General features: G+C 66.2%; 1 protein-coding gene across 8 annotated transcripts in view; it reads right to left on the bottom strand.

The window, feature by feature from the left end:
- DAGLA (diacylglycerol lipase alpha) overlaps nucleotides 1–13,000 on the bottom strand; it is a 67,945-nt gene that overhangs the window by 4,018 nt on the left and 50,927 nt on the right. For all 8 annotated transcript variants that reach the window (XM_066251676.1, XM_066251677.1, XM_066251680.1 and 5 more), the window contains exons 9-19: nucleotides 11,921–12,045; nucleotides 8,283–8,436; nucleotides 7,607–7,690; nucleotides 7,390–7,467; nucleotides 6,744–6,824; nucleotides 6,206–6,348; nucleotides 5,155–5,223; nucleotides 3,558–3,630; nucleotides 2,175–2,371; nucleotides 1,336–1,465; nucleotides 621–808 (exon numbers count right to left, since the gene is read on the bottom strand). In XM_066251676.1, coding sequence (XP_066107773.1) covers nucleotides 621–808; nucleotides 1,336–1,465; nucleotides 2,175–2,371; nucleotides 3,558–3,630; nucleotides 5,155–5,223; nucleotides 6,206–6,348; nucleotides 6,744–6,824; nucleotides 7,390–7,467; nucleotides 7,607–7,690; nucleotides 8,283–8,436; nucleotides 11,921–12,045 — 1,322 coding nt within the window. The remainder of the gene's footprint in view (nucleotides 1–620; nucleotides 809–1,335; nucleotides 1,466–2,174; nucleotides 2,372–3,557; nucleotides 3,631–5,154; nucleotides 5,224–6,205; nucleotides 6,349–6,743; nucleotides 6,825–7,389; nucleotides 7,468–7,606; nucleotides 7,691–8,282; nucleotides 8,437–11,920; nucleotides 12,046–13,000) is intronic.

Below are 13,000 nucleotides of genomic sequence, written 5' to 3'. Positions count from 1 at the left end.
GGAGGATCCCCCATTGTGTGTGTGAACGTGGGCTGTGTGTCTCGGAGCATGTGTGCACGCTCAGTGTTTGTACCGTGTACATTCTAGCTGTCTGCATGTCCCGGCCCACGTATGTCTGTGTGACTGGGTCATCCACATGCAGGGCTGCCTGTCCGAGTGTGTCCTGCATATATGTATCTCCACCTCTGTCTCAGTGTGTGTCCTACACGAGTATATCTGTATGGGGCTGTGTGTGCTTGGAGCTACTTGGGAGGCATCCACCCGCATGCGTAAGCTTCAGTACAAACGCATAAACGCATGTGTGTACGCGGGTGTCCACCTGTTTGGGTCTAAATGGCTATGAACAGATCCATGTGTTTGTGACCAGGTGGCCATGTGTCCTTAGATGCCCACTAGCCCAGGTGGGCTTCAAGGATCTCAGGCTGGGGGACAGTGGCAGCAGGGCGGGAGAGAATTGCAGCAGAGGGGGCAAACTAGCCCCTTCTTGCACGTGTATGCAGAGCCGAGTGAACACACCAGCTCGGTCTGTGCATGGGACACCCGTGCACAAGCGTACGTGCTCTGAAACTGCACGGTGGCCCTGCCCACCCTCCGGGCCAGGGCCGGGGGGCGGGGCTCACCTGACGCTGCTGTTGCGGTGGTCTGCGGCGGGCAGCTCCAGGGCAAGGCCGGCAGGCAGCGGTGGCCCCGTGGGCAGTGGTTGCTGCTGGAAGATGAGCTCGGGCGTGAGGTCCACCTCAGTGGGGCTCACCATGACCTTCGCAGCGGAGAGCAGAGCCGTCTTCCCCTTGTTGTAGTTCTCTAGCACCTGGGGACAGGATGGGGAAGCTGGTGCTGGTGGAGGGGTGACAATCACATTGGGGGTCGGGCAGCAGGCCAGGCCTCTCAGGCCAAACAGAGCTGCATGGGGTCATTGGGCCCCACTCTCCTCCTCCCAGGTCCCCTACCCTGCAGGAAGGCCCCAGACTGGCCCTGTGACCACGCCTTGGCACGGACGGGCCAGGACACTTTCCCTTCTCTGAGTCAGCCTTTCTGTGGCCGGGTGACGGCCGAGACTGCCCCTGCTTGGCTGTTCACCTGACAAGCGCCGGGTGGCCTTCAGGGCCTCTGAGCTCAGCCTGCCTCGGACGGGTCTCTGGGAGTCTCTGAAACATCTCCTCGTCACGAGGCCACACGGCAACGTGGACAGAGAGGGGTGCAGAGCCCAGCTGGGGGCTCTGGCTAACTTCTCTGAGCACCCACACCCTCGCCTGCAATACGGGACGGAGACCCTGTGCGCGAGGCACCATGGGACTCGGACGAGGTGTCACCGCCCAGGGCCGCCCAGGGCCTCACCTTGTTGAGCCCCTCCATGACCACGTAGGGGAGGTGCTCGTGCAGCATGGCTGGTGAGATGATCACCTCATTGAAGGCCTTGTTGTCGCCCCAGATGGCGAAGTACGTGGGCTCCTCCTGATCGCAGCAGCTGAGGGGGCACAGGAGCCAGAGGGGGACTGAGGGGGTCTGGCAGCCTGGCCTTGATCCCCAGGCCCTGGCTCAGCAGGGGTGGTTGGAGGACTCCTGCCCAGCAGGCCCAGCTGGGCTGTGTCCCCGGCTCCTTGCTCTGGTCTCACCCTCAGCTCCTACCCCCACCCCACTCCCAGCCTGGCTGGGCACATTCACTCCAACCAGAGGCCTGCAAAGGCTGACCTCAGCCGTGGTCCCTACCCAGCCTCTGTGTGCTGTGGACCGGGCCACACCTGCTCCACCCTGGGCAGGCCCGGCTCACAAGCCCACGGTGCCGGGGGGTCTCGGGCCCAGCCCCCTGAATGAGCGTGACAGGAGAAGGTAAGTCCTCGCCATCCTCGTCTGTCACACATCCCTCTTCCCCGCTCTGTCTGCCACCTAATCCCAGAGATGATGCCAAGTGACAACTGAGGTATGAGCTGGCCAGGGCCTTTGGGTGACCCCTCCGAGACATCTACTTTTAAATGAACCACAGTGGGGAGAGCTGCCCAGGGGACAAGAGCAGGAAGAGGCTGACACTGCAGATAAGAGAGGAACCTGGAGTCCTTCCCACTCTGGACTGGCCCTTTATTCCACTTCCAGAGCCTGAGGCGGGGCAAGCCCGCCGTGGTGCCCCCGCCCTGGCCGTGGCCGCGTGCCCGCCGCCCGGGGTCTCGGGCAGCACTTACCAGCACTGCTCCGCCGGGTGGTTGTGGACCACGTGGATGATGCGGCCAGGCGGGTAGAGCGGGGTGCTGGCTGACAGCGCTATGGTCAGGTCACTGGGGTGGGTCCAGAGCCGGGTGCTGGCCAGGGTGGCCACCTCCACCTCCTCAGGCAGCTCCGACTTGGGGATGCACTTAGTGGCCCCCACAATGATTCGCCACTGTGCGGGCAGGGGGAAGATGGGGACAGCTGAGCCGTGTCAGCTGGGGGGGGGGGGACAGAGGTGCTCAGATGAAGGGCCCAGAGGTGACAGGTGGGAACTAGGGTGGCCATGAGGCAGGGGGAAGGGCAGTGCCCACCTGAAGAGGCAGCGTCTGAGGTAGAAGGCAGCCATGACAGCAAAAAGATGCCAGGGACAGATGGTGTGGGACTGCTGGGGTTCAGGGCTGGAGAGGCCCTGGAGGACCAGTCAGCCCAGCGAGGGGGGGGAAGGGCCCAGCGAGGGGGGGGAAGGGGCTCGCTCTAGGCCACTCGGCAGGTCAGAGGCAGAACAGAGCCCAAGGCTCAGTCCAGCTGCCCCCGCCAGGCCTGGCGGCCTCACTCCTGGCCCCCTCTCCCGCGCCTGGCACGGGCCCAGGACTGGACCTGACGGGAGCAGCCCCACATCCGGAACCAGGCTCCTCTAGGCCGACACTGGCTGTCTGGCCCACCCTGGGGCCTGGCACATGGTGCCCAATACCTGGCTCAGGGTCTTGCCCACCAGAGGGTCAGCTGTAACGAGGCTAGGAAGAGTCCAAACTGAGCTGAGACAGCAAACAGGCTGAGGGCTGGGGGCATCAAGGACCCGCCTGCCACAGCCTTCTCCCGGCCCTGACTAATCTGCGGAGGGCCCGCTAGCCAGAGGAAGCGCCCCAGGATCCCCCAAAGCCCCGGGGAGAGGTTAGGAAGGGCTGATCCTCTCCTCTCGGCCGCAGTGGAAAGTCAGAGCCAGCCGCCCCTGACCCCCCCGGCGAGTGCCAGCCTCCCCGAGCCAGGAGCCACAGCAGGCGTGGGGAAAGACCCCGCCCCCTAGATGCCCAGAGCAGGCTGGGCCTGGGCGATGGCTTTCTCCTGACTTCAGGCAGCTCTGTGGGACAGGGGCCCTCACCTGACAGTTACAACTTGTGTAAGCAAAAGTGAGTCCCTTTCCCACTCTGGGCCTCAGTTTCCCCATCTGTACAAGGACTGGTAGGGGACAGGTGAGATGACCTTGCAGATGCTGAGGGTCTAATGGCCTGAGGTTCCCAGGACCACACCCCAGCCTGGCCACCATGGCTGGGGCCGCTGTGCTTTGGCCCAAGGGACAAGCAGGGCACGAGGCAGACAGGGTGCCCAGAGCTGGGGCCCCACCGGGGGGGGGCTCTCACTTTGGGTTTGGTGCTTCGCTGCAGGACATCGAGGAGCTGTCTGCGGAACCCTTCCAGCTGGGAGAGGCCGATCCTGGGGGAGGAGAACAAGGGGGGTGTCGGCCAGGGACAGGAGAGGTGCGGGGAGAGGGCAGCGGGCAGGCTGATGCCCGGCCCAGGGACAGGAGAGGTACGGGGAGAGGGCAGCGGGCAGGCTGATGCCAGGCCTAGGGACAGGAGAGGTACGGGGAGAGGGCAGCGGGCAGGCTGATGCCAGGCCCAGGGACAGGAGAGGTACGGGGAGAGGGCAGCGGGCAGGCTGATGCCAGGCCCAGGGACAGGAGAGGTACAGGGAGAGGGCAGCGGGCAGGCTGATGCCAGGCCCAGGGACAGGAGAGGTGCGGGGAGAGGGCAGCGGGCAGGCTGATGCCAGGCCCAGGGACAGGAGAGGTACAGGGAGAGGGCAGCGGGCAGGCTGATGCCAGGCCCAGGGACAGGAGAGGTACGGGGAGAGGGCAGCGGGCAGGCTGATGCCAGGCCCAGGGACAGGAGAGGTACAGGGAGAGGGCAGCGGGCAGGCTGATGCCCGGCCCAGGGACAGGAGAGGTGCGGGGAGAGGGCAGCGGGCAGGCTGATGCCAGGCCCAGGGACAGGAGAGGTGCGGGGAGAGGGCAGCGGGCAGGCTGATGCCAGGCCCAGGGACAGGAGAGGTGCGGGGAGAGGGCAGCGGGCAGGCTGATGCCAGGCCCAGGGACAGGAGAGGTGCGGGGAGAGGGCAGCGGGCAGGCTGATGCCCGGCCCAGGGACAGGAGAGGTGAGGGGAGAGGGCAGCGGGCAGGCTGATGCCAGGCCCAGGGACAGGAGAGGTGCGGGGAGAGGGCAGCGGGCAGGCTGATGCCAGGCCCAGGGACAGGAGAGGTGCGGGGAGAGGGCAGCGGGCAGGCTGATGCCAGGCCCAGGGATAGGAGAGGTGCGGGGAGAGGGCAGCGGGCAGGCTGATGCCAGGCCCAGGGACCAGGAGAGTTACAGGGAGAGGGCAGAGGGCAGGCCGATGCCAGGCCCAGGGACCAGGAGAGATACGGGGAGAGGGCAGCAGGCAGGCCGATGCCCAGCCCAGGGACAGGAGAGGGAGAGGGCAGCGGGCAGGCTGATGCCAGGCCCAGGGACAGGAGAGGTACAGGGAGAGGACAGCGGGCAGGCTGATGCCCGGCCCAGGGACAGGAGAGGTGCGGGGAGAGGGCAGCGGGCAGGCTGATGCCCAGCCCAGGGACAGGAGAGGTATGAGGAGAGGGCAGCGGGCAGGCTGATGCCAGGCCCAGGGACAGGAGAGGTATGAGGAGAGGGCAGCAGGCAGGCTGATGCCAGGCCCAGGGACAGGAGCAGGAAGACCAGGCTGTCAGGGTCACAGGGTGGGCGCAGGGAAGTCTGCAGCTCAGCAGGGCCAAGCCAGGCAGGTGGCAGCTCGGGGCTTGGACACCTGCAGGCACAGACGGGGTGCTGGCGTCCCTCAGGGAGATAGGAGCCTGGGCAGCACCAAGGAGCCCAGGTGAGGCCCGGTGGAAGGAGGAACAGCCTCGGCTGGGACCTGGGACGGTGGAGAGAGGAAGCAGGGACTTGCCTGGGGACGAGGTCTTTGCCCAGAACCACAGCTGTCACAAATTCCTTGGAGTACTCCATGGCGTCCTCACTGCAAAGGAAGCAGAAGAGGTGCTCAGGGAGGGAGGGTGCCCAGGCAGGGAGGGTGCCCAGGTGGGGGAGGGTGCCCAGGTGGGGGAGGTGCTCAGGCAGGGGAGGTGCCCAGGCGGGGGAGGGTGCCCAGGTGGGAGAGGGTGCCCAGGCGGGGGAGGTGCTCAGGCGGGGGAGGTGCCCAGGCGGGGGAGGGTGCCCAGGTGGGAGAGGGTGCCCAGGCGGGGGAGGTTGCCCAGGCGGGGGAGGTGCTCAGGCGGGGGAGGTGCCCAGGCGGGGGAGGGTGCTCAGGTGGGGGAGGTGCCCAGGCGGGGGAGGGTGCCCAGGCGGGGGAGGTGCCCAGGTGGGGGAGGGTGCCCAGGCGGGGGAGGGTGCCCAGGCGGGGGAGGGTGCCCAGGCAGGGGAGGTGCCCAGGCGGGGGAGGGTGCCCAGGTGGGGGAGGGTGCCCAGGCGGGGGAGGGTGCCCAGGCAGGGGAGGTGCCCAGGCGGGGGAGGGTGCCCAGGCAGGGGAGGGTGCTCAGGCAGGGGGGTGCTCAGGCAGGGGGGTGCTCAGGCAGGGGAGGTTGCTCAGGCAGGGGAGGGTGCTCTGGCAGGGGAGGGTGCTCAGGCAGGGGAGGGTGCTCTGGCAGGGGAGGGTGCTCAGGCAGGGGAGGGTGCTCTGGCAGGGGAGGGTGCTCAGGCAGGGGGGTGCTCAGGCGGGGAGGGTGCTCAGGTAGGGGAGGGTGCCCTGCTCCAGCACTCCTGGGGGCAGTTTCTAGACTCAAGGCCCCTGAGGAGCTCACAGGTGCCAGGCTACACTGCCTGCTCCTGCCCCGCCCTTCCTGCCAGGAGGGCTTTGCCAGAAGTAGATCTGGGGTCCTTCTGGCACTGGACAGAGCCCCCCTCCACTTGCCAGGCCACTGCCAGGCCCCCACTGACCAGAAGCCAGACGGCCCGTTCCAGCCCCCAGCCCCAGAGCACTGCAGGCCCGGCAGGCAGCTCACCTCAGCAGGCCCCCCGGGGGGGAGTAGGCGAAGCACTTGAGGGTGGGGTACTGGGGGCGCAGGAGGAAGGAGAGGATGGCTGCGGTGCCCGCGCCCAGGGAGTGGCCCACCACGATCAGGCCGTAGTGCTTGGTCCCGCGGCCCTGGGAACCGAGAGAGGGAGACCCAGCCCACTGCTTGACAAGCTGCCTGCGTGGATACCCGGGAGGGAGGAGTCTGCCAGGGCCCGGGGAGCACGTCCGTGTGGCGTGGCTGCTGGGGCAGCAGGAAGGCCAAGCTGGCTGCCCGCAGAGCAGCTTCTTGGGGAGGCTATTCCAACAAACTCTTACTCATCCTTCAAAATCTGGCTCAGGAGCTACCTCTTTAGATAAGCCCTTCCTGACTTCCTAGGAGAGGCCCCTCCCTCCTGGCCGTTGCACCTGTACTTGGGAATGACCTTTCCAGGACATGATTACACTCTGCTCTCGTCATTTGGTCACCTGTCCCAATCCCTGTGCCCAACAACTAGACTGGGCTTGATGCATGGGAAGTGCCTCACCAGGTCCCTCCCGAAGGCCTGGGACAGAACCATCTCCTGCTCCAGCTTCTTCTTGATGTACTCAGCCGAGAGGACCATCCCCTGGGTGAGGAGGAGGAGAGGTGAGCGCGCAGGGAGGACCCAGGAGGGACGGCGGCCTCCCGGGGGCCAGCCAAACCAGTGACCAGCAGCTCACTCCCCGCTCCTGCCCACTTCCCCCTTTTGGCCTCGTAACACGACTGTGGGGCTGCTGGACACTTGATCACATCGTTTCCATTTCACAGATGAGAAAACTGAGGCTCAGGAGGGTTGTGTGTCTGAGAGAACCCAGGGTGATCTCTTCACAGCTGCCTCCTCAGGTTCCTCTAGGCCAGGATCCAGGCTGGGCAGCGCTGTGGGGGTCCCGGGAGGGAGACCCAGTGGACCTTCCAGCAAGCCCACCCCTCTCGGACCAGCATGTACCAGTGAGCCCAGCAAGCAGGGAGGACCCCCACCGCACCACCTGCACAGGTCTGCACGCTAGCAGGGGAGAAGCCGACCCACACCTCTCGGACCAGCATCTACCAGTGAGCCCAGCAAGCAGGGAGGACCCGCACAGCACCGCCTGCACAGGTCTGCACGCTAGCAGGGGCAAAGGCCGGGGTCTTGGGGCCCCCGCGGCGGGTACCTTGTGCCCCAGCCAGGTGCCGTGGTGCCCCTCCACGGGCAGGCGCTCCGCGTCCCCGGTCAGGTCGGTCAGGGCGTCCTGGGGAGAGAGGCGGCAGGGAGGGGCGGGCTGAGGAGAGGCAGCAGGGAGGGGCGGGCTGAGGAGAGGAAGAGGGAAGCCGCATCCCTGGAGACTGCAGGGCGTCCCAGAGGTGAGCTGGGACCCACAGGCAACGTACCTTGGGGGACAGGGTTCCCCGAATACTGATCACAACCTTCTTCTTGTCATGGTCCACCGCCACATAGAAGGGGGTTTCGTACACCTAGGAGGAGGGTGGCTTGTGAGCAGCCCCGGAATGGGGCCGGCCTCAGGCCAGTGATCTAAGCAGGTGTCCTTCCCAGCCGGGGGCTCTGCCTGCACCAGCGGCCAGGCCCCCGCCCGCCTGCCGGGCCCCCAGCCACCGTGGCAGACCCCCGGCCAGCTCACAGCCCACCCTGCTTCCCGGCTCCGGACTCAAGCAGCCGGGGTGCTGCCGCCTGCCCACTGCACCCAGAGAGGGGGCTGCCCCTCCCCAGGGCCTCGCTGTTCTCTCCCCCGAGTCCTTCCTCCAAAGGCAGAGGCCGGAGAGCACCAACCCTGAGTGTGGCATTGGGGTCCACTTCCTGGGCCTGGAGGGGTTGTGGGAAGCAGGGCCCACTGGTCTGCCCAGCTAGGGGAGGTCTAGAGGCGGCTCCCAGCTGTGCCAAGGGCTCCTGCTGCCTATGGGCCGGTGTGGGAGGCCAGGCCCCTGGCACTGCCCGCTCCTCACACTGGCCGCGGCCCTGCCCCCCCACCCCGCCCCGCAGCCTGCCGAGGACAGAAGCTGGGGGACGCTGTGCCCCAGCCTGGCCCTGCCCGCCGGCCGGGCCCCTCACCGCATCGTGGCAGGAGGTGTAGACGATGTCCACCGCCGTCATGTTCTCGTCCAGGAAGTGGCGCCGGATGGCGATGGCGTTGCAGCCGCAGCAGTTGTCTTCCTCGATGGTGACGCCCGGGGCGAACCGGGGCCTCGCGGGGCACAGGCAACACCTGGGGTGGAGTGGCGGGGGCTCAGGGCCAGCGACCCCCGACAGAGAGCAGTTTTCTCGGTCATCCTCTCTGGAATCAACCCCCTGCCCCCGCCCAAGCTTCCTTACCAGGCTCTACCAGCCGGTGCCCAGCCCTTGTCTAACTTGGCCTCTTGGCAGCAGGTGACCTGTGACCCAGAGGGCCCCTCCCTCCCTTGAAGATGCCCTCTCCCCTGGACTGTGTCTCCCCCACTGGAAGTCCCCTCGGCCCACCCTCCCACTGAGGCCCAGTAGTCGGCCCTGGACCCCCTCCCCTCTGGGTGGCCCTGCCCCTGCGGGGCCCCACCTGGGCACAGCCTCACTGATGCCCGTGCACTGATGGGCTGCCCAGGTGCCCCCACCCAGCTCCCCACCTGGGCACAGCCTCACTGATGCCCATGCGCTGATGGGCTGCCCAGGTGCCCCCACCCAGCTCCCCATCCGGGCACAGCCTCACTGATGCCCGTGCGCTGATGGGCTGCCCAGGTGCTCCCACCCAGCTCCCCGCAGGACCCCAGCCCCTGCGGGGCCCCAGGCTGCAAGCGCTCCCCACTAAGCCACACCCTGCTCACCACAGCCCCATGCTCGCTGGGAGCCATCTCTGGGTCCCCTCCCTGCCTCACATCCCACGTGCAGTGGGTTGGCACACTGGCTGCTCCACCTTCAGATTCACTACCAGACTCGGATGGCTCTCCCTGGCCTCCACCCTCCACCCTGCCCCACGCCACGGTCATCTCGGCCTCGGAGTGTCACCGTGGCCTCCCTTGTCTACATCAGCCTGCTCTCCCTCATCTACCTCAGCACCTGCGCCTACCTTCTCGGTCAGCGCCAGAGTGACCCTTTAAGACATGTCAACCCATGTCATTTGGCTCAAAACCCTACAGCACTGCCCTTCCTGCCCTGTGTAAGAGCCGGATCCTTCCAGCGGCCGAGGGCCCTGCCCCGTCCGGCCCCGCTTCCCCGGCCTGCAGCCTCCGATCCCCCGCCTGCAGCCTCCGACGGCCCTCCAGCCACACTGGCCTTCCTGCTCTCCCCTCAGACATGCTGGCCGTATTCCTGCCGCAGTGCCTTTGCACCCATGACCTGCTCTGCCTGACATACCCTCCTCCTGATCCTGTGTGGCTGGGCTCCCAGCTCCCCCCAGGCCTGTGCTGAATGTTTGTTGAGGAGCGGTCCACTCCGGCCACCTCACCTAACACAGCCAGTCCCCCACCGGCGAGTGTCCCAACACCTAGCTTTATTTTTCTCCAAAGCGCTCATCTGCTTCAGCAGGCTCTGTTCCCTGGTCTGTGCCTGGCGATAGGCTGCAGAGGGCAGGCTTTGCTCGGCTTCAGAACTATGTCTCCAGCACCCAGAACGAGCGTCTGGAGAGGGCCACCTGGCTCTGGGAGGAGCCGTTCACTGAGGGGCCTCTCCTGAGCCCCCACACTACAGGCACCCAGGCGCATACGAGGCTCCCCCCTAACGAATGGGTGCCAGCGGCAGAGCGAGGCACCCAGCAAGGGGTGCAGGTGCCCCTCAGGCCACCAGAGGGAGCCAGCACCCAACAGGTCGCGCCAGGAGCCCCGAGAGCGCAGGACCAGGGCCTGTCGTCTGGAGACGACAGCTGAGATGTTATGAAGAATCCTGACTGTGGGTGATGCTGAGAGGTTTGTCCTCACTCGAGTAGCACCTGAGGGATCTTACACACCTTCCAAAGGGGAGAGGACTTGCTGAGAAGACCCAGAGCAGAGCCAAACCTCAGAAGCCATCGGGCGACCACCACCTCAACGTGTGCGGAGAGAGTCTCCGCCAAGCGGGGGCGAGCCTGGGTCTGGGGTCCCAGCTCCTGTTCTCGGGCAGCCGTCCGCTCTGTCCAACCTCAGCCCCCTCCTTTAGCACTGACCGTGGGACCACCACGGCGTGGCCTTTGGAAACAGACTCCTGGGTCTGCCATGTGCCCCCCTGAGCGCGAGAGCCTGGCGGGCACCGGGCCCCCCACAGGCGGCTCCCTCCTCTGTCAGGGCGGGGCTGACGGCTACTCACAGGCCAGTGTGAGGCCAGAGGCCGCATGCGGGAGGGCCCCGCACACTACAGGCGCTCAGTCAAGGGCGGCTCTCCCTCTATCTGGGGAGAGGGCTGCCGCCGACTGAGCCGGCGGTCTGGGGGCCAGGGATGGACGCCAGCAGCAGGGCCCGCGCTGGGCGGAGCCGCAGGCAGGCCTGGCTAGCCATGCTCCTCGAGGGACCCGGGACGCAGGACGGAGAACAGCGGCCAAGGGAAGGGCCTGGGTCCGAGGCAGGGGTCTGAGGGCCCTCTGCTCTCTCTCCCTGCAACACCGAGAAGCTGCTGCAAATGCCCACATCCAGCCTGTCGCGGAGAGCCTGGTCTGCCCGTGACACCCTGGCTCCCGAGATAGCCTAGGGGCGGGCAGGACACACACTGCTGTGCGAGTGTCCCCACCCCCTGGTGAGTAGTTGAGCAGGGCTGGTCAGAGCCCCCAGCAGGGGACTCCCGGGCCAGTGCTCATTCTGAGATGTTCTCAGTCCCAGCAGGAGCTCCCAAGGGTGCAGGGACGACCCAGCTGCGTGTGGGCTGGCAGGGACAGGGAGTGGGCATGGTGGCCCCGGTCCCTTTTGTCACTTGCTGGGGGGTGGTGGTGGTAAAAACAAGTCCAGAGAGCCACCCAGCTTTCTGTGGAAAGGAAGGCTCTTCAGGGAGGGCTGGGTGCTCTGGGCCCCGAGGGCAGGGGCGTCATGGAAGCTGCCTGCCCAGCACACCTGCTTTCCTGGGCCAGGGGACAGGGCAGCTGTCCTCCTCCCGCCCGGCCTGGGCTGACAGTGGAGACAGCGAGTACAGGGAGGGGCCCTCCAGGAGCGGCACCCTCCTCTGTCCCCCAGGGGAAGAATGCACCCTGGTCCCCGGCCCTGGACTGAGGGTGGCGCTGGCTGCAGACGGGTCAGGCCAAGGCCGCTGGCTCTGGGAGGAGCCATTCACTGAAGGGCCTCTCCTGAGCCCCCACGGGACGGGACAGGAGGGGACCCTCTGCTAGGAAAGTCCTTGGGCTCTGAAAGGCAGGGCAGGGGGCGGGGGCGGGAGAAGGGGCGATGTGGCAGAGGGCAGTGGGTGAGAGGCCGGGGGGTGGGAGGGAGGGGACGTGTGGTCCCCTCAAACCCAGTCCAGGAGGTGTGTATCACCATCCCCACTTTGCAGATAAAGAAACTGAGACCGGCAGAGGGAGACAGACTTGCCCAAAGCTGCAAGCAACCAAGTCTGAATTCAGACCCGGAACCGTGTGGTCCCGAAGCCCACGTCTTCCCCGGCCACAGCTCATGTGGGACGAGGGAGGCCGAGGCCCCGAGATGGGGTGGCAGAGAAGCAGCACAGGTCTCTGGGGGGCCGCCAGGGCGCACGCGGCCTGCTTAGGGAAAGCCCCTCCCCCCCACCCCGGGCCCAGCTCCACGGTCTGCGGGTAGGACGGTACTCACGAGCAGGACCTCGCCAGCTGGCAGAGGCCGCAGGCCGGCTTCCGCATCAGGTACATGGGCCAGCCGTAGGCGGCCAGCGCGAACAGCATGTAGTAGCAGACCTCTTTGTAGCGGAGCATCTCTTGCTGGAAGGGAGGAGGCAGCGGGTGGTCACCTCCTGACCTTCGCCCCGCAGGGCCCTCGGGCTCCTCACGGGCTGCAGACCCCCTCCCGCCTTGGAGGAGGGGCCGCTCCTCCAAATGATAATTGCATTTCCCTAATTATCTCCATGCAACCAGGGCACGTAATCTCTTGAGGCCTGTCCTGTGGCTCCAGTCTCAGAATTAATGATTTGGGGACAGAAAAACACTCAGAGCACTGGGTCGATTCCCTTGCCCAGTTTCCCAGTAAGGGAAGAGAGGGGAAGGCCTGAGCGGCCATCACCCGGCCTCGGCAGCCAGGCCTGGGAAGGAAAACTTAACCCTGAGAGGCCCTGGGCCCTCCCGGGGTGTCCCGGCCTCGAGCAGTGGGGCCGGCCCGGGACATCCACGCTAGGCACCCAGACAGATCACCGACTCTCTAGCTTGATGCTCTGAGTCACTGGCTCAAAAGGGGCCCCTGGCAGATTGGGATCTCTCCAGAGAAGGCGCCAGCTGGAAACCCAGTGTCTGAGGCCAGGGGCTGCTGTTATCAGCCCGAGGGCGGGAGGCAGGCAGGAAGGCATGGGTGTCCTCGCAAAGCCAAGCTGAAGCTGCGTCCAGAGTCCTAGAACCCCGGGGACTGGAGGACTCCTGTACTTAGAGGGAATTAGTCACCTTGTAAAAAGTTAAAGAGGGTGATTAGTCATCCCGGGAAGTGGAAAAGGTATCACCTTAATCAGGGCCTGGAGTAGTGGAGCCCTGGGCCACTCTGCCTACTCTTCAGGAACGAGCTGGGGAAGGTAATTATCCTGCGTGTGTGTCAGAGCTCCGGGCTGTAGGGCGGGGCCTGCAGCCTCTGCCAGGTGGCAGGCGGGACCCCAGCACCTCCAGGCTCGGCTGATTGCAGAAGGGGATACAAAGGCCTGCTTTGGGGACTGGGGGCTTTTCCAGGGGATTCAGA

The sequence above is a fragment of the Saccopteryx bilineata genome, chromosome 1, assembly GCF_036850765.1.
Source record: "Saccopteryx bilineata isolate mSacBil1 chromosome 1, mSacBil1_pri_phased_curated, whole genome shotgun sequence".
NCBI classification, from domain to species: domain Eukaryota; kingdom Metazoa; phylum Chordata; class Mammalia; order Chiroptera; family Emballonuridae; genus Saccopteryx; species Saccopteryx bilineata.
The sequence above is the reverse complement of the archived record's forward strand: the minus strand, read 5'-3'. Positions and strand labels throughout refer to the sequence as shown.